At 37.5% G+C, this 27,031-nt stretch overlaps 1 protein-coding gene across 1 annotated transcript; it reads right to left on the bottom strand.

Annotated features, from left to right (window-relative positions):
- Nucleotides 1–6,146: 6,146 nt before the first annotated feature.
- Nucleotides 6,147–7,179, bottom strand: LOC133711681 (zinc finger protein CONSTANS-LIKE 5-like). The gene is made up of 2 exons (XM_062137782.1): nt 6,378–7,179; nt 6,147–6,278 (listed from the first exon to the last, which is right to left on the bottom strand). The coding sequence occupies exons 1-2, from the start codon at nt 7,068–7,070 to the stop codon at nt 6,147–6,149; spliced, it is 825 nt and encodes a 274-aa protein (XP_061993766.1). The 5' UTR covers nt 7,071–7,179.
- Between the last annotated feature and the right edge of the window lie 19,852 nt (nt 7,180–27,031).

Raw genomic sequence — 27,031 nt, 5'->3', positions numbered from 1 at the left:
AAGCAGTCTTTTCTATGGCTTTGCTAGGTGTCCTGTTGCAAATATAATTTGCAGTTTTTAAAGCCTCACCCCACAGAAATTTAGGCAAACCTGTTATACACATCATACATCTAACCATGTTCAAAAGAGTCCTATTCTTTCTCTCTGCAACACCATTCTGTTGTGGGTTATAGGGTGTTGTATATTGAGCTTTAATTCCATTGTCTTGTAAAAACAAGGCAAATGGACCCTTTTGTTGGCCGGATTCAGTGTACTTGCCATAGAACTCACCTCCTCTATCTGATCTTACTGTTTTGATTTTCTTTTCTAGTTGATTTTTTACTTCAGACTTAAAGATTTGAAAAGCTTTCAATGCTTGTGCCTTTTCTGAAAGTAGATAAATATAACTGTATCTAGAAAAGTCATCAATGAATGTGATAAAATACACATTCCCACAGATAGTTTGATGCGTAAATGGTCCACATATTGATGTGTATGAGTTCTAATAAATTTTGGCTTCTATATGCAGTCTTCTTTCTCGTATTAGTTATTTTTCCCTTAAAGCATTCAACACAGTCTGTTAGATCAGAAAAATCAAGTTCATTTAGGATGTTGTTTTTCACCAAAATTTTCAGTCTCTCTTTTGAAACATGGCCGAGTCTTCTATGCCATAAAAATTCAGACTTTTCATTTAGTTTGGTTCTTTTAACACCTGTTAAAGCGCTAGTACTGTTTGTGTTATTTTCAACAAGTAAAATTTCTTGTTGAGCCATTGAACAATTTAACTGTAAATAATCATTCATAATAACACCAGAACCAATTTGAACAGAATTTTTTAGAAATAAGAATTCCATTACTATCAATAGCAAGTCTACAACCAGATTTTACTAAAAGAGAAACTGAAACCAAATTCCTTCTCATGGAAGGTACATAAAAAACATTATCCAAAACTAACAATTTTCCTAATCCTAAATCGAGCTTTAAGGTTCCAATAGCCTTGACTGCCACTCTCATGCCATTGCCTACACACAGGTTCACTTCATCACTTTTTGGGATTCTCCTCCTTATGAATCCCTGCAAAGAATTAGTAATATGAATAGGTGAGCCTGAATCTATCCACCAAGACTGTGGTTCAACATTTATAAGATTAATTTCTAAGGAAAAAACTGTATTAGAAAAAATCTTACCCTTTTTGGCTAACCAGTTCTTATAGCCAGTGCAGTCCTTTTTCATGTGTCCTACTCTTTTGCAAAAGTAGCACTTGAACCTGAATGGCCTGTTTTCCTTGGCCACTGCAGCTGTTGAACTCTTAGTTATGGCTTTGGTAGGCTTGAGCTTATTCTGGGGCTTTTTCCTTTTAGGCTTCTCAATGAGGTTAATGGTTGTAGCAGTTTGCTTTTCTTCCTTAATCCTAGATTCCTCATCCACACAGATGGATATAAGTTCATCTAGAGTCCAGTTTCCCTTTTGAGAGTTGTAACTGGTCCTAAGATGACTAAAACTGTTAGGCAAGGAATGTAGTGCATAATGCACTACCTGATCATCCCTAACCCCCATCAAGAGTTCCCTGAGTCTGCCATTTATATTGATCATCTTCATGATATGCTCTCTGACTCCCCCTGAACCCATGTACTTCAAATCATGAAACTCCTTGGTTAGCCTAGCTGCTTCTGCTTTTTCACTTTCTTTAAACTTAGCACCTATGAGTTCCAGAAAATCTGATGCTAGCTCAGGCTCTTCTATATTTCCCCTGACAGTCTTAGACATAGATGTTCTGATGAGGTTCTTAGCCATTCTATTGGATCTATGCCACTTCTTGTAAAGATCAGTATCTTTCTTGGTGCTCTTTTCATTTAACTCTTCAAGCTTATCCTCAGTAAAGCAATAGTCTATGTTCTCATGCATTCCCATATAATTTTCCACAGAGTCTAGCCAAGCTCTATAGTTGGTTCCAGTTAACATCAAGACACTGTTCAAGTTCATGTAAGAGTTACCTAAGGAGCAAAACAAAAAGGACTAAATACTCGTTACTCCTCATACTTTTGCATGAAAAACAGTTTAGTCCAAAATTTTAAAATTAAACAGTTTAGTCCTTATTCTTTCTAATTCTCACACAACAAGTCCTAAAACGACTATTATACCCCTCACTTTTTATTTTTTTATTTTTCTCTCTTTTTATTTATTTATTTTTTCTGCCTCTCTCTCTCTCTATACACACACACACACACACACACACACACACACACACATATATGTGTGTGTGTGTGTGTGTGTGTGTGTATATAGAGAGAGAGATATATATATATATATATATATATATACACACACACACACACTATATATATATATATATATATATATATAGAGAGAGAGAGAGAGAAGAGAAAAAAAAAAGTGAGGGGTATAATAGTCATTTTACGACCTGTTGTGTGAGAATTAGAAAGAATAAGGACTAAACTGTTTAATTTTAAAATTTTGGACTAAACTGTTTTTCATGCAAAAGTATGAGGAGTAACGAGTATTTAGTCCAAACAAAAATTCGAGTGAGTTCTCAATTTTGTAAAGAAAATTAATTTTAAGTTTTCTGTGTTTTATTTAGCTTTAAGCAACCAAAACAAGAACATACAGAAAACCTAAACAAACCATACTTGCATTCATATCAGTCCATAACCAAAAATAACGTTAAGCAACACTTTTGAGCAGAAGCATAACATCCTGGAGTTCTTTATCAATATGCCATGTTCAATGAAAACAAGTTATCCAAAGAAATTTATCCACATCTTTAGACAGAAGAAAAATTTCTAAGTATCCGAATTTATTTTCATCAAGCATGCATACTGCTGTTTTGTATTCTAAAACCACACTTGACCACTTCTTTGGAAGATAAAATTGAAGCATAGTTTTAAAATACAAAACACAATTTCAGTTTTGTTACTCGATCAGGTACAGTTACTTGTCAGTTACACGTACCTGATCAATGTTTTCTGCCAACATCAATGAAGGATGCTTTGTGCATCATAATCATTTATGCCAACAGAAAACCACAAAACATATGAGCTCTTTTACTTTACATTCTATCCAGATTCATCCTTGTAAGAAAATTAAGCTCTTGTATCTGTCAACTTTAACGACGTGTAAACAAAATCTGGGAGATTTTTGTTCTTCATACAATTTTACACAATAACAGATACAATACCATATCATCAATCAATTCAACATGCATATTCAAGCATAACCAAAATTGATTCGATTCCAAGAAACCACAGAACAATCAAGAAATTGTAAATTTCATCCGGTCACCATCTACTCTAGCCTAACGCACGCCGGGAATGCAACTAGGGTTCTTGAGCACAATCAAAAACTCAATTATCATGCTATGAATCGAAATCAATTTCACCGAAAAATCTGTTTTTGCTTTTTCCCCAATTTGCTGCTTAAAAAAATCATAGCGGAAGCGTGAATTTTATAATTAACCAGATGCAGCAGTCGACTTAAGTAACTTACCTTGATCAGGTACCTGACCAGTTACTTGGTCAGTTACCTGGTCAGTTACTTACTTGGTCAGGTACCTGATCAGTTACATGACCAGTGACTTGGTCAGTAACCTGATCAGTTACTTGACCCGTAAAGCAAAAACCCTTAAAAAAAAATTATGTTTGTTTTGCAAAACCCTAAAACTATTTTTCATATTTGTGAGCCTATGCTCTTATACCAATTGTAAAACCATAGTTACATGCTCACAACATATGCATAACAATCATAAAAGGGATTAAGGCTTACCTTCAGCAATTACTGGCATGGATTCCATCTCTGCAACTGCACAACACAATCACTGAATATGGTCTTCTGTTACTTACCAACTTGCTTCTCAATGGACAGAACTTATGCAAAAACGTCGGTATGGATTAGGGACCAATTCATCTGTATATATATGGGTGACTTAACCCTCAAGAAGCTTCCCATTAAAGCATTCCTTGTCGGTTTAGGTTTCACTCTTAGATTCCTAATGTATCACAACTTGTAGCCTTCCTTGTAGACTAAGCAATGGATTACTATCCTTAATGAATTGATACACTATTCATTAAGTCACTAGTATTGATTTGCTGTTTGTATCCATGTTAAACTAGGATTGATATTAAGCTAAATCATCAATTACTTTATGATGATATGTGTTATGTCCATATTTGATCTTACATTATAGAGTTGTATGAGTTCAATCATGAATGAATCAGGTGATTTGTTTAAACCATGTAGCACTAGTTCATGTTTCCATTGATTAATATAGTTGTGTTTATGTTATTTTTGATTTGATCCTTGGATTGTGTTATGCTCATTTAGTTACATAATAGAGTTTGAACTCTTTTGTCTCGGTTGTCAGACTTAAAATAACCAATGTAATACTAGGACGTACTCTTTTTGTTTAGATACCATAATATGCTTGATAAACTCTCTATAGATGGTGTGGCTCACCCTAGCCGCCTAGATATAAATATATGTCAGACTCGTATTATGAAATCAAATATCTAGTAAAATTATTACTCTCTCTCTCTCTCTGTTAAGGTTAGATTTCACAAGCACTTTATTGATGGCGCCTTTTTGCTACATACCTAGCATTTTCCTAAGATCCTTGGTGGTTCACGGCTAAAGCTAGCCTGAAGATATAGTCTCTGTTGTTGGGTGCTATGTGTCTCGATTGTTTTGGGTCCATCTTCGGATCTGGCTTAAACTCTTTTGAGTATTTTCTATTATCACTATAAGATTAGGACATTGGACACAAGGAACAGGTCCGAATCGGATCAGAATAGAAGATTCAGTACAGTAGGAAAAAAAAATCGATGGCCAGGACGAAGTGCAATCTGTCAAATGTTCTGCAATTAGTGAGACAAAGTTTAGGGCTCAGATGAAAAATCACGATGTAACTGGGTTTGGAGATTTAGGTATGTCATCATGACTGCTATGCAAAACTGAAGAAAGATATAAGCATATCACCTAAACTAAAGGAGATCCAAAACCTCTCACATTTGATTAAGCAAAGTTGATTCAAGATACTATTCCCAGTGACATAAAGCATTTTGTAGAGTGATAATATGACTAAAGTCAAAATGAAATCAAAGCGTTAATAATTTCAAAATTATCAATCAACTCAAGTCAAAACCATGATTAGCAAGCAAGTCATACAAAAATCAAACTAAGACGAATAGAACACACAAATTTAAAGCTCCTAGTCCACCAAATCGCTGAGGAATTGATCTTTTTAGCCGAGAGCGATGGATTGAAATACACCAAATAATTTTAGTTAGAATCGTACCAAGAATTATGGATTCAAAAGGGCTCGAATGATCACTAAACTCATATTTTTCTTCCATGTCTCCATTGCAAATCAGATGTAATTTTTTTTCCAAAGATGGGTCTAAAGTTGCTTGTTCTATCATAATTAAACTTCAAAGCATCACATTAGAGAGATAGAATGACTATGCTAGAGAAGTTTTTGATGTAAAAGAAAAGAGAAAATCATAAAGAGTTTTGAAGTTCTCTGTGTCCGCAAGAAAATAAGGTTTAGGATTTGAGGATGATTGACTTACCAAATAGAAAGAAACAAAAAAAAAAAAAACAGAATTTTTAGGGAGGGTAGTTAAAATAGTCATCACTAGGCTCTTAGTTTTGATTAGGCTGCATTGCTAAGGCTTCGTGCCTTAGAGCAACATTTTTATATATTTTCTTTTCTTCTTTTTCTTTGTGTGCTAAGTGTCTTTATTTTCGATTACTCAACGATTGTGGGTTAGCCACTAATTCCCGTGGTACGATAACTTTGAGCATAATATTTCCCTATCTTGACAACGATACGTATGCTTGCGTAAATGTGCATCAAGTCAATGGTTAGTGTAATTTGTAAAAAAATAAAATAAATTAAATTAAAGTAATAGATAAATAGAAGGGATATGTGAATAGAGAAAATGGGTGTGCGAATAGCACCACCCTTAATTTTAAGGGAAAAATTCATGAATAGTACCCGAAGTAAGGCCCACTATTAATTTCAGTACACCAATTTCCAAAACATAAACTTTGGTACATCAAATATGAAACCCGACCCAATATACATACACGACGTCAATGACGCCGTCAATTCGCCTGCCATTACACACATAATGAAGGGCAAAATTGGTTTTTCATTTTTTAGCCCCCTCTCTTTCTCCCTCCCTCACTCCCCTGGTCCCCGTCTCATACATTAGCCCCCTCTCTTTCTCGGACAATGAATTTCCGTCGGGAACAACTCCCACCTCTAAGGAGGACGACGAGACCTGAAAATCGGAAAATTAAACTGGAGAATCAGTATAGAAAATCCAAACTGTTTTCCGTTAATTTTTACCGGAAAAACAAAAGGAAGATGTAACACTTACGCTTTGGCTGATTGATTGAGCTGGATAACTGAAGGAGGAAGAGAGCTTGTTTCTGCAGAAGTCAATGTCGAAGCAATTTTCATGAGGGGGTTGGTTGACGACAGGAGGAGGTGGAATCGGGTCGGGTTGAACCGGAACCACGCTATCCATACCCGAACTGGAGTTTTGGATCGGGTTCGGGTAATCGAGTTCGAATAACGATTCCATTTCCGGGAAGAACATATCCCCGGGCTTGATGTCGAGAGCATCAATGAACTTGGCGCTGAAATTCAGGTTGGGAATGAGCAGAGAATCGGCGTCTTCGTTTTTAAGAGGCGAAACGGCGTCGTTGAGGCCAGCAGCCGAGGTGGATTTGACGATGGACTCGGCCGAGTCTAGGAACGGCTCCACGGGGACGCGCTCGTGGCGACGCGCGAGCGGATTGGCGGAGTGGATGTCGGCGTCGCACGTGACGCAGAGGGCGGCGGCGTCGGCATTGCACGTGACGGCGGCCGGAGCTTGCTCGCAGACCTCGCACATCCACACGCGCTGGTGGCGCGACGCGAGCTTGTTGGCGCAGTGGATCTTGGAGTCGCAGGTCAGGCAGAGGTAGGCCGAGTCGGCGCGGCAGAAGACGGCCGACGGCGACGACTTGCAGGTGTCGCAGGGCTTGGGGGTGAGCCCCGGCAGGGTCCAACCGGCTTGAAGTCCCATACCCAAAACGGCGTCGTTGGCTGTAGAGTATATTATTGCTGTGGTTTTTTTTTTTTTTTATGTCTGGGAGTTTTGAGGCTAAGGCTCACTTGCAGAGAAGACTTTTGATGTCTAGCTATGCCCTCTATTTTGCGCGAGAGAGAGAGAGAGAGAGAGAGAGATAGAGATGGGTGCCCAGAATAAGAGAAGAGAGATTACTGGGTGCTCAGAGTAAAAAATATGAAGAGACCATTTTACCCCTTGAAATGTGACAGCTGTCACAAGACTAACGGCGTCATTGACGTCGTGTATGTATATTGGGTCGGGTTTCATATTTGATGTACCAAAGTTTATGTTTTGGAAATTGGTGTACTGAAATTAATAGTGGGCCTTACTTCGGGTACTATTCATGAATTTTTCCCTAATTTTAAATAACTTTTAATAATTGAGTGGTAATATGGTAAATAATAAAATAAAAAATTATATAATAAAGTAAATAAAAAAAAAATTTCAGACAGTAACCACCCTTAATTCATATAATCTCCCACTTCTTTTTTCTCAAATAACTTCCTTTTTTTTTCTTAATATAATAATAATACAAGCTTTTTTACACATGCAGAGCATTGAGCAAAAGACTAATTATTTTGAAACGAACTAATATATATGTTTTTTTTTTTGCTAGGTGGCAATTTTTAAGTTGGTAAAGTTGCCCAAATCTATGCAATCACAATAGTCTTGCACACATTATATTTGTTTCTCTAACATAATCAAAAACTCACCTCTCAAACCCTCACTCTCTCTCAGCCACCCAACACCACAACCTCTCTCTCTCCCCCTCCCTCCCTCCCTCTCCGCTTATCTTCTCTTCTGTTCTTCCTTTCTCACTCTTCTGCTTTTATTCAATAAATGTAACCAAAATTTTTTAATCACTTCTTCCTTTCTCTTATCTACTCCCTCGATCCCTCTTCTTCCATCTCCCTCAACCAACATAATTTTCATATCAAGAAATTCATTGACAGTTGCGATAGGTTCAAGATGGAAGTAGATATGGGTCTTCAAAGTCTAATATATTGGTATTAAGTTCTGATTCATAAATATTAGTTTTTTTTTTAATAGAAATATTAAGTTTTTATGAGATCTTATTTTGAAAACCTAAATCAGATATGGGTATGAAACCTTCAAAGTTGCACATAATTTTTTTTAACATTGAAATTGCATAGAATTGGAACCACAAATTTGAGAAAACAAACCGATTTTTGTCAGTTCGAGTTTTACTCGGTTCTAGAGATTGAAAATACTCAAACCGAACCAAACTAGGTTTTGTTGGTTCAATGCTGGTTCTAATTAATGACTGCATGGAACCGACCCGAGCCCAACAACCTCACCAATTTGCTTCATGCTTGGGTATCTTGGTGACTCAATAGATTATTTAGATGGATTGGTTTTTGTTGGTAAGATGACAATGGTGGTTTCTACGAATGAGAAAATTGTTTGTTTAAGTTTCTGATACAGTGCATGGCTTTGGTGGTCGGAGCCATGACTTGGTTTATTTTGGTGGATATAGAGGTAGAGGACCGTCTAGTGTGGTGGTGGTTTAGGCGTTTCGAGGCGGGAACACCCTCTTGTTGGCTATCCATGTTCAACAAGTTTAGTAGAGCAAGGTTTGAGGACTACAAGAATGATGAATTTATTTATGAAGCAACCTAGACATGATGCTTTGATTACGGTTTCAATGATGTTGGTTTATAAGATTTTGACTTTGGGTTATTCTTACCCTAGTAATAAGAAACATCCATTTTGAGTTCATGTTATCAGAATCAATCCTTTCCGTAGGAGAAAATTATGAATTTGGACTCAAGCTATCAATGTCAATCATTATTCTCGGAGGATACTATGACTTTGGGAGACTACGTACTTACGGAAGGGAGAAAAAACGAAAGTCTCCTACGCATAAAACTTCGGAGACCATTGTTGAGTGAAGCGACAATAGTTGGATTTGTCCCAGAATTCATAAATTTAAGTATAAGGTTCTAGGTTGCTCGCACTATTGGTATTAGGCTCATTAGAGAATTAGTGAAGTTATTAAGATGATGTCTCGCATTATCGTGCTAAAAAAAAGTGTAACATTATCTATAATTTTACTTCTTAAGATATTATCATCATTTTCCATTCAAAAGAAATTGTAAAGACTTCAACCAAATGTGTTCTCTCTCTCTCTCTCTCTCTCTCTCTCTCTCTCTAGCGCTATATACATACATACATACAGTCATTCTGATGTCCTTAGATATTTGTATGTAAGGATTACCTTGATAGACCCACTTTTTGATCTTATATTCACATCTTGACCGTTCAATTTTTAGGTCCTAATGTATAAATCACTTATGCAAGAGTGTGTTTATGGGGTGGCTGAGATACAAACTATAAGAAAGACGAATGTAATATATTTGGTTGACGTCGGTATGGAATACTAAATAAAAAGAAAAGATAATTATCTATTGTGTACTAAAATTATTAAATCGAACTTATCATTCATACATATTTGAGAAATATGTTTTGATTTTACTTCATGAATAATAAAGAAAACAAAAATTGACAAAAGTTGGACTTTATTAGAAAGAAAAATAATTAAGAACTGTTTAAGGACATCTAGATTATGTGTCTAGCCCAAACTCTAGTTACTTGTCCGAGTTGTAATAGGGTTAGTCTTACAGATATCTTCATAGATATCCTAATCATTGTACAATTATGTTTTCTTGTAAGACTCAGATTCTTTGCCTGTAATCCTCAATATAAAGAGGCATCTATTATCAATGAAGGTACAGGTCATTCTCCCAAATTCTCTCTGTTGTTATCTGTATCTTTTTTCATAAAACACATTATCAGCACGAAACCCAAACCCTGAAACAAATAGCCAAACCCTAAATCCAAAAATGAAATCTTGAAACCCTAACTGTCTCTGCCGCACACCCTATATCCCTCGATCCCAGGAGCCCAGAATTAGCGGTAAAACCACCAGAACCGGCTGAAAAAGTACCGAACCGGCCCCTAGAAGCAGAAAGCAATCCCTGCCCGGTTTGCCACCTTATAGACCGCCTCCGACCACCAAATTTGGTCACTAGTAGATCCTCAACTCCATAATCCAGGAACCGGAAGCAGATCCTCCAGAACCGGTCAGAAAACCACCAAACCAACCTCCTGAATGACTAAACTTCCTACTGGAAACTGCTTGGGCCAGTTTCGGCCAGCCACCAGCCAACCACCATCCAAACACACTTTTTTCTGGCCAACCTCCCCCCAAAAGTTCCGGCGAGCCTCATTTATCATTTTCAAGGTAATTTTTCATTAAAGTTTATGCTTTTGTGTACTTTTCTTTAAGATTTCAACTTCTTTTCTTTTCTTCAGGGACTTGCAACGTCCCTTCTTCTACCTTCCACTTCTTTCTGTGTGGGAAGATTTAGCCAAATTGTGGGAGTTCGTGCTATCTACAAACTACGGTTGTTGAGATCTCCAAACCTAGGGTTAGTTGAGACTTTACGATCAACCACTTACATCATTGTTTCAATCTAATCCAAGATCTCTTGGAATTGAATTTCTTCGGAGCAATTAAGCTCAAAATTCCTATTGTCTTCGTGGTAGCCTATTTGTTCCGAAATTAACCACTTTTCTTGTTTCTTTTCAAGATGAGTAATTTGAATGAATTGGACTTTGCTCCATTAGGGACAATTGGCACTGGATACCATAAGTGGGTTCATGATGTCTGCCAACATCTCAAGGCTCAAGTCATTCTATCAATGATCCTTGAGCCCACCCAAGACATGCTCATTGGCTATAACCCAAAACGAAGCCTTGAAGGCTAATAAGGCAAAAGTCGTCACCCTATTAACTCATCATAGGGATGATTCTCTTCAATATGAATACCTGAATGAAGAAGAACCTAGAAGGTTGTGGGTCTCTTTCGAAGAGCGTATTGGAAATGTCTGTGACTCTTTACTTCCTGACCTAATAGTGAGATGGCATAACCACTGCTTCTGTGACTTCAAGACTGTTCTTGACTACAATTCGGAAGCCCTTGGCATCAAATTCTTGATAGAATTTTGTGGCAAAGAGATCACAGATGTGATGATGATTGAGAGGACTCTCTCTACCTTTCCCGACTCTGCATTAATGGTGCTAAGAACTATCGCATTGATGTTACTACAGAACGGATCACAAGGCTTCATGAGCTAATTGGAGCAATGAATGTCACTGGAAAGCATGACAGCATCCTTGTGAAGAACTATAATTCGAGACTTGTGGGAACAAAATCTATTCCTGAGTCTAATTATAGTCGCGCCCCTAAAAGAGGGCACCAAGAGCGAAACCCTAAATCTAGGGATACTTTTGGATATCCTGGTGCATATAATAGCTCTAATTTGGAAGGTAACAGCTAAAATAAGCGGACATAGAACCATGGATGTCAATGAGGAAAGAGAGAGGGAGACAATGCCTCTGGCTATGTTGGTGGTACTGCCAACACTAAGAGTCATCCTAATCGTGCTTTCAAAGTGCCTCAATTAAGGGAGCCTGAGCACTGAGATGTATGTTCTAGATGTGGAGCACCCAGTCATTGAGCGCACATTTGTAGAGCCCCTAAGAGTATTGCCACTGCATACAGAGCGTGTCGCGAAGCAAGAGAAGCTCACAATGTAGAACAAGAAGATCAAGATGATGAAGCAAGAATCAGAAATTGATTATTGGACCACATGAGACTGCCACCGCCGGCCACCTCCGTCTTAGGGCTGGTGCCGTCCGTAGTGATAATGCCATAAGTGGTGATGTTCTCACCAATTTCGCTTCCAACAACATTTCAGACGCACGGGCCCAACCAAAATCCTCATTGGTTACTTCTAAGACCCCTCGATCATTTTGTAAAGCCTATTCCTTAGGAAAATTAGGACCAAGACTGTCCTACGCAAAGGATGCAAAAATACTCATTCTGTTCTTACATAGAATCCGAGGGGATTCTGTGGACCGATTCAACCGACTTGAGGACCGTTTAAATATTTCATGATGTTGGTTGACGCGCAAACATGCCTGTCACGTGTCGCGCTATTGTCCATTCATAATGCTGTTTATGTTACACTCGTAGCATATTTCATATGGCTACGACCTCACTACCCAGATCATCCCATTGAGTCAATTCAACTTAATGCTAGATCGTTTACATCAAAGACTTTTGATGATTATTACATGTCATTAGGGATTGATGTTGGACATCATATTCCCATACCCAAAATATTCTCGCAGAAATTGCCATTAAATGACTACGATGGTAGCCCGAACATTGGTAATGCGCGCTCACCAATCTCCCTATTTCTGCTTGGGATTTTGTAATATTGCATGCAGCTATGCTAATCCGTCTACCACACACCGCCACTCAACCTTTCTCTGCATTACAACTAGTGACTGGGTACGAGTCTGACATCTCGTACTAATGTATATTTGAGTGAGTGATTTATGTGCCAATTGTGTTGCCACAGCGCACCTAGATGGGTCCTTACAGACGAATGGGCATATATATTAGATTTGAAGCTCCAACCCTCGTCCGCTATTTAAAACCCTTGTCAGGCTATCTCTCTACCGCTTGTTTTGCGGAATTGTCACTTTGATAAGACAATCTTTCCATCGTTAGAGGGAGATAAGAACATCAACGTTCAATAGAAACAACAGGAATTGTAGTGGTCTGTTCCCACTATGTCTCATCTTGATCCCCTCTTAAGTGACGAGATCACACATATTTGCTCCTGTAAGGATGCACATCCCTACGATAGGACTTAACGCCACCCTACACAGAGGTAGGCATGGCACCAACCCATAGACAGTGGAACTATGGCGTCACAGGCCATGACCCCATTTAGGAAGCGTGGAAGGCCCATGGGTTCGAAGTGTACTTTGGCACAACCCTATCCTTTGATATCGACACTTGAAATCTGTCTCATGAGAATGTTTCAGATTATGGTTATCGTTGGGGGACGCCTTAACGTCAGAATCTATTCTTGAGAATATAGAGATCTCTGAAAATTACACTAGTGTATACGAGACGTGGGATAGAAACTCTATCATTTTTATGATGTATTCACGCATTTCAATTCGCATGAGTTTATTGAGTCTGATGATATGAAACCACGCTCCGTTGATGAATGAGGAATGTCAACGCAGAGAAAATTGGCCTAAATGGAAAGATGTGATCCAGGTTGAATCAGATTCTCTAAGGAAGATGAAGGTTTTTCGACCCAGTGATGCCAGCACCTCCTAACATAAAACATGTTGACTAATAGGTCTTCGTTAGAAAGCGTGATGAAAAAAAGAGATTGTAGACTCGCCTAATGGCGCAAGGCTCCTCACAACACCCTAGAATCGACTATGAGGAGACATATTCTCCCACAATGGATGTTATTACACTCCACTACCTTGTCAATACAGTAGTTTCTGAATAACTAAACATGCAGCTTACGAATATGGTCACTACGTATCTTTATGGGGATCTAGATACCAAATATACATGAAAGTTTCTGATGGACTTCATTTACCCAATTCAAGTGGCTCTAGACCACGGAGCGCGTTTGCAATGAAGTTGAAACGCTCACTAAGTGACTACTTGATTGGGAATGGATATGTCAATAATGAACTATGCCCGTGCGTTTCTATGTTGATGACATGAACTTTATTGGAAGCCCTTAAGAAAGTTAAGGGAAACCGTTGAACACTTGAAATCTAAGTTTGAGATGAAAGATCTTGGGAGAACACGATACTATCTCAGTCTGGAACTTGAGCACCGTGTTGATGGTATCCTTATTCATCAATCAACTTATACCCAGAAGATGCTTAGGCGTTTCAATACTGATAAAGTTTAGCCTTCAAGCACCCCCATGGTTGTCCGTCTTAATCCTAAAAATGATGTGCCAGAGGCATAAGTGCCCTACCTAAGTACAATAGGCGCATTATTATACTTAGCTCAATGCACAAGACTGGACATCTCATTTGCAATAAACTTGTTAGCTAGATATAGCTTTGTGCCAATGCGACGTCATTAGACTGGTGTAAAGGATATCTTTCGATACATAAGTGGTACGATTGATATGAACACGTTCTATTCCTATAGAGAGATGATGGATTCTGACTCATCACACACCAGGAAAGCCACCAATAGTGGCATGCGTCCCCTATCCCCTCCCCAAAACAACATTGACGTTTTGGAAGGTTTTGCTAATGCTGGGTATCTCTCTGACCCACACAAAGATCATTCCTAAATTGGTCATGTGTTCACCATGGGTAAGACCGCGATATCTTGGAGGTCTACAAAATAGACCATTGTTGCTACCACAAAGTTGTTCTTCACAAAGTTTGTCGGGAATGTATATAGCTGAGATCCATAATTACGCCGCATGTTTGAAGCAATTGTGGTTTGAAGTCTACCACAGATGAGCCTACAAGCATTTATGAGGATAATGTTGCTTGCATTGAACAAATAAAGCAAGGCTACATCAAGGGCGACAACACCAAGCACATGTGGCCCAAATTTTACTCTAATCAGCAACAAAGGACTATCCTCAAGATCAAGGTGGACCTGGTTCAATCAGAGGACAATATGGCAGAATTTTTTACTAAGTCATTGCCCCAATGCACTTTCAAGAAACATGTTGCTAGCATCGGTTTACGGAAGTTATCCGAACTCCTAGGATCGTAGTCATCAAGAAGAGATGCAGATATCAGGGGGAAGATGTCTACATGTATGGTCTCGAAACGTAAAGGGTGTATTGTACTCTTTTTCTCCTTCGATCTAAGTTATTTTTGTCCTACTGAGTTTTTGTTACTCGGCAAGGTTTTTGACGAGACAACAAGAGGAGCACCATGTTTGGGCAACACAAGGGGAGTGTTTAAGGACATCTAGATTATGTGTCTAGCCCAAACTCTAGTTACTTGTCCGAGTTGTAATAGGATTAGTCTTACAGATATCTTCATAGATATCCTATCATTGTACGATTATGTTTCCTTGTAAGACTCAGATTCCTTGCTTGTAATCCTCTATATAAAGTGACCTATATTATCAATAAAATTATAGATCATTCTCCCAAATTCTCTCTGCTGTTCTCTGCATCCCTTTTTCCTAAAACAAGAACCAGATTTTCATTAAGCAACAAGAAATGAGATCGATGTCATAGAAGAAAAAATATTTTTTCACTGTGAAACATGCCATCAATGTATTAGGGGGGCCAAACATATCCAAATATGTAGCTTATCACTTCTATTCCATCAACACCTATTAACAACATAAGTTAATTAACAAGCTTTCAAAAACGTAAGGGGTGACAAGGCACCCTTTGCAAAGGATAGCTAGCTCCGCCCCTATTGGATGATGCATCATAATAATAGTTCACACACATGCGCACTGTTTACATTAGCAATACTGAATCAATCGTGTGGATATTATCCATAAAATAACTACTATATATATATATATCATGAGTATTTTGGCAAGTAATACGAGGATGGATTTCTTGGATTAATTCTCACACTTGCTGTATCTCTCAAGTTGATTAAATGGGAACAAACATATATTGGTGTTACGCAAAAAAAAAAAAAACAAAAAAACTTCCCTTTTGAATAGTGGGAGCTACTAGCAAGATTGAATCTTTGCAATTGTTTCCATAAAAAAACCTAAAGACTCTCGGATACCTAAATTCTCTTACAAGTTACACCCAAGCTAGCTCGGTGAAGAAGACTTAAAAGGAAGATTGCATATCGATCAGTCAGAGTGTGTGAAAACACTAAATGGAACAAGAGGAATATTTGAGAATAATCAACACCAGTATTGCTGACGCAGTGTAAACCTCACCTCTGAGGAAACTTCACTACGAGGCGTTTTAGGTAGCCCACACACAAAGATAATCCACTATGAAACCAAGTTCTTACAAAACACAAGTAGTGGTATTCAACACAACCACTTTACAAGCATCACAACTAACTTGTTTACAACACACACATCCTATACTACACAAGAGTGATTCAGCCTATCGTAGTTATCAAGAACTAGAAAGTTGGATCTTCTTATGGAATCAATGCATCACTGATCTTGAAGAATAAGTATGAAATGAATGTAGTGAGAAATCACAATCAACACCATCAAAGAGAGTTTTTCAAAAACCAGTTGGCAAGACTATGTCTCACGCAAAAACCAAAACTTTCATCGCCAAAAACTCTACCGTGAAGTTAGTTTTTAAAACCTTTTTATAGAGCACCAAGACTCCCCCTCAGTTAAATCTCTCTTTAACACAAAACAAGATAAACAAGGAAAGGTTTTAAAACTGATTCTGATATGCAATCAAATCTTCCTAATCTTCAAGTAAACAAGATCTTTATATGATATTCATTTTGAAAACGTCATAGACCAAATAAATGATATGCATATCATATCCATTTAGAATCATGCAAAATGATATGATATTTTTTTTTTTTGGCAAAGTGACAGAGACTTTGATTAAAGAGAAAGGAACAGTACAACAGAAGGCCAAGAAAGGGCCGAAATACAGAAAACTAAAAACAACAAATACAACAAGATAAGAACAAAGCCCACTCCATGAACAAAGTCCAGCCCAGATGCCTCCATGTTGGTTGCCGCCGTCAGAAGAGGGACACAACCGCGCAGGAGAAGGTAGCTGAGCCAGCCAATCGACCCAAAGGTACACTCCGATAACAGCAGGAGGCAAGACCAGATCCATGGAGCAAAAGAAACAAAGACAAAAGGGCCTAAACCAGGCAGACCCATCGTAGTTCCGATCAAACACCGAACCAACAGCAATCCAGATTCAAAGACAAGAAACCCAAATCTCAAACCATCTCCGAATCGGAGAACATCTTCTGCCAATAGATCAACCAGAAAAACTAGTTGAAGAGAAAGGGAGGTGAGATCCACAAAGGAATCTAAGGGACAGGCATCTAGAGGATGTTCAGACCCTTGTAGCATCACCCGGTGCACTAACGGGCAAACCCCATTTTGAACAGAGCTCCAAAGAGCATATTTATAGATTAGGGCAGAAGGAAAGGGATAAGAGCCGCCGGAGAAGGCGACCCACAGGGACAACAACCGGTTTAAGAGGAAGAAGAAGAAATCTGGAAAATTAGGGGTTTGGGTGTTGAGGAACAGACCAAGGAGAAGACGAAACAGGGAGACAAACAACATAAAGGGAAAAACAATAAAGGCAAAGGAGAGGCACAAGACCTCAGATCGGAGACGAGCTCCGGGCAAAAGCACCCATGGTGGGCGAGATGAGCGCCACCGACTCTCAATGTTTCTAGAGAGAAAGCGCGGAGTGGTTTGTACCATGAATTGTTTTTATATGTATTTTGTTGAGAACCCCCATATCAGTCAAAAAATGATATGATATGAGATTCACCTTTATCTCAAGATCAGTGAGTGTGATTCTCCTTGATTTCCTCTTGGTGATCCGATTCTGCCATCTTCATTTATTTCCTTGAACCACCGGGAATGCAGGAGAAATACTCTCCTAGTCCCTTGCTGCCTCTAATCTCCTAGGGAAGGTTATGTGTTGAATGGTGATGACCCAATATACTTACAGCATGATCATTTCTGGAGAAAATGGACAGTTCATCAGTTGATTCAAGAGCAGATTTAGAAGAAATAAAATGAAAAGAATAGTAATCTGACCTAAGATGGATATGATTGAGATGTCCCTCATTGAAAACAATAGTAATCTGACCTAAGTGTTTATGTTTTACCTAGTTACTTTCACACTGCTATTTCGGAAGGTAATTACTGTAAAGAAATGAAACCCTGAAGACTGGCGTAACACAGTTGTCTTCAAAATTTCTGAAAAAGAACAGTCAAAAGTCTTTAAGACATCAACGATCGACCCATCACACCAACTTTATATGGGAATGAGTATACCTAATTTCTCCCCAGTTCCATATCGGAATCATCTTTTTGCGCTTTTGGGCAGACCAACTTAAATAAATCAAAGTACATTATTTCTTCTTTTTCTTTTGCTTCTAATCATCCAACTTATATTCAGAAATGACGAAACTCTGGTAAAAGTTATATTCGTCTTTCTAAAAGAGACCAATTAATATATATTGTTATTACCAGAAAAGAAAAGAACCAAATTAATGGAATTAACTTTTAATTTTTAATCTTATCTACAGACACCTGATTACAATTTACAAACGGCAAAGGTGATCTTCAAAGTAAATGAATAGACCGAGCTTGATGCTACTTTCATAAATCTCTTCTTTCTTTTTCTTTTTTTAATTTTCCTAGCAAAAACAAACAAGAAGCAACCTAATTAACGCAATATCAATACCAACACGCAGCAAGGTGAAAATACCGATAACATCTTCAAAGTTTCTGTTTTTGACAATTAGATATTGCGCGCGAAATACAATATCTTTCTGATTTTTTTGATTTAGTAAATGTTATAATTAATTTACCAAAATGCTATTGATAGATCGATGTTTCTTCAATATCTGGTATTTTGGTCGTCATTGCTTGCAGCAATTATGAATTTCAAGTTGTGACAATAAACGACGGGATAAAAGTCAAAAGTACCTAAAGTAGTTCCTATGATTGGAAGAAGCACCAAGTTTGGCCTAGTACGTACCTTGAAACAAAGTTTAGTGGTTGTGTCACCAATCCAACAACAATAAGATTCTACAACTATTGCTGCGTATGCCAATTATACAAGGCAAATAATAAGCCCCTTTAATTAGTGAGATTTATACATTCATTTTCAGCAATGCGCGCAGGTTAAGCCTCCAACGAGTGAGATTAATATCACTCATTTTCGGTAATGCAAGTCATCTTGCATTTTATCAAGGGAAAATTTCACAAACAGTACACCAAATAAATGTCACTAATAATTTTTATACATAAACTTCTAAACCGATCATTTTGGTACACGAAATCTGAAACTCGACCCACTATCCATACACGACGTTAATGAAGCCGTTAACTTTATGTAATTTTTCATTTATCAAGGGGTAATTTAGTACTCTCTCACTCTAACTCTTCGTTTTGGTCAAAAAAAAAAAAAGATCTTCTCTCTCTGACTCTCTCTCTCTCTCCACACGCCCAAACCCAGAAAACTCTTTGGCGACCACCGCATCTCCTCCACCTTCCAAATCCACACCCATCAAACTCAATCCCACTTCTAATTCCACCACAACCCATTCCACTTCATTCAAACAAGACTCATCAATCTCTCTCATTCTTTCCCCAATCTCATCTCTTCTAATCCACTTCAAATTTGGGGGTTTAATTAGGATTTCCACCTTTCAAATCCTGCTTCCAATTCATGGCTCCTAGAAAGAAACCCAATTCTTCTTCTTCCACCGCTTCGTCTCGGAAATCGAACTCGAAAGCTCAGCCTCAGCCTTCCAAGTTCAGTATACCCAGAACTCTCAAAACCCCCAAACCACCGCCTCTTCCGCTCCTCACAACCCTAAGCCCCCAATCCCCGACTCTTCCACCACTCTTCTTCAACTCCTCCACATATCTCCTCCCCACTCCATTCAAATGGTCTTTCTCCGCCACCAAACACCAACACCTTCTCACACCTGAACCGGCCTCCTATCCTGCAACCCTCCATTCTCCTTGTTTATGTAAAGCCACATCTCATTGTCGGTCCCTCCTGTGCTGTCGTCGCCTACGAAGACGCGGTTCAAGTCGGCGTTCTCGTTTAGCCATTGATCCGGCCTGGTTCCGTTCGCATGGTTGGCGACCCATTGGAGAGAGGCCCAGGAGTCCTAGTAGCAAGTGGGTATGGGCCGGGTCGGGAAGAGGCCGCACTCAACGGAGACCGCGATGACGTCGACGGTAAAGCAGATGGTGGAGACGTAGTCGTGGTAGGTGGAGGAGAAGGCAGACAGCGTAAGATATGGGTGAGTGAGAGAGAGAGAGAGAGAGAGGTGGCCAGAGTAAGAGAGAGAGAGAGAAATAGATGGGTGGCCAGAGCAAGAGAGAGGGAGAGACCAATTTACCTCTCAAATTATGCCAGGTGGCAGAGGTTCTCACGGCATCATTAACGTCGTGTATGGATAGTGGGTCGGGTTTCAGATTTCGTGTACCAAAATGATCGGTTTAGAAGTTTATGTATAAAAATTATTAGTGGCCTTTATTTGGTGTACTGTTTGTGAAATTTTCCCTTTTATCAAACTCTTCTTTGAGATTGTTACATGCCGTGTATATTTACTATGTGAGCAAAATGATTAAATTCAGTTTACCCCCCTAAGGTTTGGGGGTAATTTCATGTTAATCCCTATCCTTTAAATTTAATCAGTTTACCCCCCAATCTTTCCAATTTCAATCAGTCGTATTCAATTTCTACTATTCTGTCCAATTTGGACCGTTAAGTCTGACTTTTGAGGGCTAAAATGGTCATTTCAAGACAAAAAAAAAATGAATTTTTTTTTTATTTTTTTCTATTTTTTTTTTTATATATAAATTCTGTCTTCAACCTATACACCACAAGTTATAATAGGTTTATAAAAACAAAAAGATACTCTAGGTGGTTGAAAGTCTCTCGCTGATCTACGATATTTATGATATATCTCCGATAAAGAGAAGAATTTTACGATATATCCTCAATAAAGTGAAGAAATGTCTGTGTAAAATTATTTTTTACAGATATTTACAGATAAAGGGTAAAATCGTGAAGAAATATCTGTGTAAAATCATTTTTTACAGATATTTATAAATAAAGTGTAAAATCATTTTTTACAGATATTTCTTCACTTTATTGGGGATATCTCCTAAAATTCTTCACTTTATCGGAGATATATCACAAATATCATAGATCAGCGAGCGGCTTTCAACCACCTAGAGTATCTTTTTGTTCTTATAAACCTATTATAACTTGTGATGTATAGGTTAAAGACAAAATAAAAAAAATAAAATATGAAAAAACAGAAGAAAAAAATAAAAAAAAATAAAAAACAGAAAAAATAAAAATAAAAAAAATAAAAAACAGAAGAAAAAAAAATATTAAATTTTTTTTTTTTTTTTTTTTTTTGTCTTGTAATGACCATTTTAGCCCTAAAAAATCAGACTTAACGACTAAATTAGATGGAATTGACACGGTTAAAGAGAATTGACAAGCTTGGGGGTAAACTGATTAAATTGAAAGGACAGAGACTAACATGAAATTACCCCCAAATCTCAGGGGGATAAACTAAATTTAATCTTGAGCAAAATAAATAAATAGCAAATTCATAAAAGTTTTACTTATATGTAAGTGTTTATTTTTAAATTTACAATATACGACTATAAATAATGTAAACAAAGAATAATTATTCTTTGTTTCAATTTTATATAATTCATTATAAAGGTGGTTAAACAATCTTGACCACCTTTTCAATTATTTAATCATAATTCAGATTTGTTCCCCCGCCTGTGAACAAGAACGGTCAAGTCCCAGGTTAATATTTTATGGATCAAGGGAAAATCTATATTTGTTCCTCTACTTGCAATCATCGAAGGCACGAATCAGCCTCCCTCATAGGTCACTTTTGCAACACCTTATAGTGGCTTAGTGCAGTCTGTTTCTTTTCTGTTGTTAATATCATCCTTTTTTGTTATCAACTTTTTAAGAACTTAAGCATGTCTAGTAGGCCTTGTTTAGCAATTTGAGGCTCAGATATATTATGGCCAAAACCAACTCCAACACATAACCCTCGAGAGATTTCTAGCCAAACACCTTTCGAAAAGTATTAAAAATAAAAAGAACACTCAGCAAGATATAAATAGTTTTCTGGCTGTTTTAATCCAAAACCAATTCTAACACACACGATCCTCAAGTGATTTCTTCCCATACACCTTTCTTAAAGCATGAAAAATAAAAAGAACACTCAGCTATATATACCCAATTGTCACTTTCGTTTAGTTTCAAGAATGAACTGGTTTTCCATACTGATTAGGGTTAGGGTTAGGGTTAGGGTTCTAGTTCTACCTTACTCGTTTTTTTTCTTTCATCAATAATGTTTCCTCACCAAAAGGAAAAGGAATAATCTCTTTTGAATCGATCAGATTTTCATGATGATTTTTGTGGCATATATAGACGACATTATTGAACCTCCCCCAAAAGTTGGTGTAAGTGGTGTTTCCAATATCTCCATAAAAAAATTGATATCGTCACTCATCATGCTTGGTTGATAATATATATATATATATAGAGGGCCCTTCCACTAAGGGATCCCTTTTTTTAGTCTTTTCTAGGGATAGGGCATTAGACCAACTTTTCGATCACATTTCGGCATCTGAATAGTTCAGTTTTTAGGTCCTAATGTATAGATCATTTCTGCAAATTTTCAGCCAAATCGGTGATCGTTAAGGTATCAAACAAGATTAAATCAATGGACGAACCAAATCTGTCAAACTTGAACCGTTCATACTTATAATCTTAAATCGCAGTTTTGAATGCCTTAACGATAATCAATTTGGCTGAAAATTTGCAGAAGTGATCTATACATTATTACCTAAAAACTGAACGGTTAAGATATGAAAATGGAATCGAAAAGTGGGTCAAATATGGAAATCCGTTCCTTAGCTAAGGAACGGACGTCCGTTCCTGAGACGGACTGTGTATATATACACACACACACACAGGACCCTTCTAGTGAGGGATCCTTTTTTTTTTTTTTATCTTTTTTAGGGATAGGGCATTTGACCAACTTTTCGATCATATTTTCTCATCTCAATCGTTCAGTTTTTAGGTTCTAATGTGTAGTTTATTTCTGCAAATTTTCAGCCAAATTGATTATCGTTAAGGCATTCAAAATGGCGATTTAAAATTATAAGTATGAACGGTTCAAGTTTGACATATTTGGTTCGTCCATTGATTTAATCTAGGTTGATACCTTAACGATCACCGATTTGACTGAAAATTTGCAGAAATGATCTACACATTATGACCTAAAAACTGAACGGTTGAGATGACGAAATGTGATCGAAAAGTTAGTCTAATGCCCTATCCCTAGAAAAAACTAAAAAAAGAGATCCCTTAATGGAAGGGCCCTCATATATATATATATATGAGGAATAAGAGAGAGAGAGAGAGCGAATAGCTAGAAAGCAAGTGTACTAGACGTACTGCGCGTAAAAAATATAAAACCTTATCTTTGGTAGACCATGCGTACGTTTTAATATTTATGTTCATTAAGATAAGCTTTACATATTTCTTTCCCTTGCCAGTAGCTTAATCCAGACTACATTCCAAATTTCCAATGGAAGAGATGCTATATATCAAAATTAACCGTATGTAAATTGGTGTCATATCCAATTATTCATGGCCAAATCTCTTATAAAGAATATGCATGGTAGAGAAAAAATGCACCAACTTGTTGAAAAGAGCAAGACAATTTTCAGTGGCCATTGTGTCCTCCATGAAATGCCACTCAAGTATTCTTTAGACTTCAATTCTCTTGCATGTTCGTCTTGGTGAATATATATTCTCTTGGCATATATTTCACGAATGAGCATCGACCATAGATCAATCATTTGTCCATTTCACCCAATTATAATGGGATTCATTCATGGATAATACCTAATCTAGGTATCTAATCTACGATAGAAAGCAATGATTCGATAATAAGAATTGAAATAAGGTTAAATGATAACTTGTGAATAAGGTAAATTATTCACAAGTTGAGCTGACCTCAGTAAGTCACACAATGAAATGAATAAGAAATTTGACGTAAAAATAAGTTCAAAATGGACCTAGGTTCTTATTGCAACTCGAAATTAGGATAAACAAGTTCACAGTCCAGCAAATTCACTTGCGGATTGGGAAGAATATGAAAGTTTACTTCTACGAGAAAACAAACATATACATATCTATATAGGACGTATCTATGAAAGATCTTTAAATCTACATATCTTTTTTGTAATGTTTTGAACGGTCTGAGTGTATTGGGTTTGTCAGTTACGAGAGATCAAACATCTTTATAATCTCTTTCTATTATCTTTTTGTTTTTTTACTCGTGAAAACACCATCACCAAGCTTGTACTATGATAAATCTCTTGTGTTCTTATATCTTCTGTGATGAATGGACAATCATGAGCACTAGACCTCATAATGCTAATACATTGGGGTTTTAACATGAAGGATTGCCGATCACTATCTCGACGTACGAAGTCATTTAGCTGTTACTAATTGTAGATATCAACGAACGAACACGAATGGAAGGGAAGTACCGCCTCATATTAACTAAACAGGCATTAAGGGTATTACACGTTTAAATATCCGTTCTACTTAATTTCCATCTTCTCAAATTTCTTTAACCGTACGTAAACAAAAACCAAACTCGTTGCCTACAGAATATGTACGTTTGCAAATGGGTTAGGAGAGATTCCATGTCCTGCATGCTGATTATATTGCTTGTGTATTCTGATATGACATATCGGAAGAGCACATGTTTGTTTATTATGCCTTTGGTACGGGGTTAGGAAAAGGTGACAACTATATTCTGAGAATTGGTTTCATGCATGAGTCCATCACCACACATATTTGTTCCCTCGCCTGCATACATGTACGAGAACAGGGGACCAAAATCAGCAAAATTGTTTTTGTTATATAACCATGGATATGATCATATATCCTCCTCCTCAATTAAACTATATCAATTGGCCATTTCTTTCAGAGAGAGTTCGGGTGTTGCACAATTCTTTAAACATTTTTCTAAGACTGTCTTGAGAAATTAATATCGTTTTTTTTTTTTAAAAGAGAATAAAAAGATTTCACTCCTACCCCTATGGTGACTCGAACTCATGATCTCGATCTTAAGTAGTGGGTGCTTGATCTTGAGAAATTAATATCGTTTGATTCTTGTTATTTTTTCTTTAAAATAAAAAACAAACGACAAAAATCATTTAGTCATTTCATTAAGATCTCATATCAATTAGGGTTTACAGAAATCAATTTTCCTGTTTCACTAAGATTAATTACCAATCAGTTTCCATTGAATAACCGGCCAGCAATTTTAATGAGTGGGCCACAATGTGTAATGACACCATAATGGCTATCTTTGTATTTGGAAATGACAGCATCTTTAAGGACTGTTGTCGATTAATAGGGCAGAGTCAGTTACAACTTACAGGTGCTTAAAACAACTTACATGCATGATGTCCACCATGGTAATGGAATCCCCATAATGTTCATCATCTTGTGGCTGTGTTCCTAGTGGCTTAAACCATCAACTTTTGAGATATAGCTTAGTGGCAACTAATGATATCGAACATGAACCCACATATGAATTAGTGAGCATGGATGCCTTCTGATAAGGCATTGAGGCGCAGATGTGGAAGCTGCAAAATCATGAGCATAGATATCGGTTAAAAATAGAAATTGTGTAATGAACTAGATTTTTGTATTAATTTCTTTTATTTTGCGTGAATTAATAAAAGTCCCAGTTGGTATAAATTATGGTTTCGAGGCCTTGTTTTTATGATTAATCGAGAAATAGAAATTATTTCAGATAATTATTTGCTCGGAATACTTCGATTCAAGGATTGACTTTTTATACGTTAGAATTCTATGAAAACTTCATTCAAGGAAATCATAGAGCGCGTCGATACGAGTTCGTAGTTATGCACGAAATCGAAAATCGGAGTTCGTATGAAGAAGTTATGACCAATGAAAAAAATTTCCATTTTTGTATAAAGGGAAAATTTTCAGAAAAAGCCCTAGTTTCCAAAAAAGAAAACTCGAGCTCTCTTCTCTCTCCTCGCTACGGAAATTGCCTGGCTGTATCTCGGCCGTCCGGCCATTGTTGGCTGCGCCACCGGTCCCAATCGCTTCGTCTATCCTCCCTCTTCAAGTCTGTGGCAGCTTTGTGGCATGATTTGGACTGTAGAAGGCGTAGCAAGGTAGAGAAGATTTGTGGCGGCGTTGCTTCGGGGCATCATCGGAACTCCTGATTCCGGCCACTTCCGACGATGATTCTTGAGGGTTTTGAAGCCCTGGAGACATAGATTCTTCCCTCCAAGCGGCTGGCAACAATTTGAAGCGTGGGCTTACAATCTGACTTCAGTGTAGTTGAGAAAGTTGTTGTACATGTTATTGGGACCATTTTGGCATAGGTTTCATGACCCAATTTGGGGGTTGCCGGCGGTGCATGGAGCCCACGCTCAGCCACTACCGGCGGCGCGCCCGGCCAGGTTTTTGGGTTCTGTTTTCATGGTTGTCACCTACTCGTCGATACGAGCTTGTTGATATATCATGGAGTCATGTTGTGATTATTCGAAGCATGCTAGATTTACGTAATTTCATTTTTCTTGGTTTGCAATCAGTGAGGATTCGACTGTTGGATCGTCTTATAATTTTGAGTAGTTGATCCTAGAAGTGTTCCAAATACCTTGGGAGGTCTCGAATGAAGTTTTGTCTCGATTGACAAAATCTTCAATTTTTGGTTCAAATGTTCGGTTCGAACCGTTACCACTTTCGTTTTAAATCGTGTGCTAAGTTGAGACTTTATTTTACTTACGTGATTGACGGAGTGTGTTCTGTACCTTATCTCGGCTATAAGAGAAGACACAGCGGGATTTAGAGGTGAGTAAATCTCATGTGGTTCATTTATGAACCGAGTTACATTATTGTTTGGTTTAATCGCTAAATTGTGAAATTATTTTCTAATAATAAATAATATGTTTGAAATTATTTGAACTTAATCGGCTACGGTTCATAGGTAAGTAAAATGATATTTTAATTATAAAAATAATTTTTCTCGAGTTTTGCGATTGTAGACTATAGTTGGTATTAGTGGCATTCCTCAGTGGATGACTACGTGTGTGTGTGTGTGTATTTACGTGAAATATATCTCTTGATGGCGTGGCATTGTGATATGCATAATAAATTGTGATTTTATTCAGGTTATTGTTTTGAGCATTTACTCTTTGCGGGAATACAATATATCATGTAATTGTTGATTTTATTGTG

The sequence above is a fragment of the Rosa rugosa genome, chromosome 5 (genome assembly GCF_958449725.1).
Source record: "Rosa rugosa chromosome 5, drRosRugo1.1, whole genome shotgun sequence".
Lineage (NCBI taxonomy): Eukaryota > Viridiplantae > Streptophyta > Magnoliopsida > Rosales > Rosaceae > Rosa > Rosa rugosa.
Note: the sequence above shows the minus strand (reverse complement) of the source record. Positions and strands in the feature narration are given on the sequence as shown.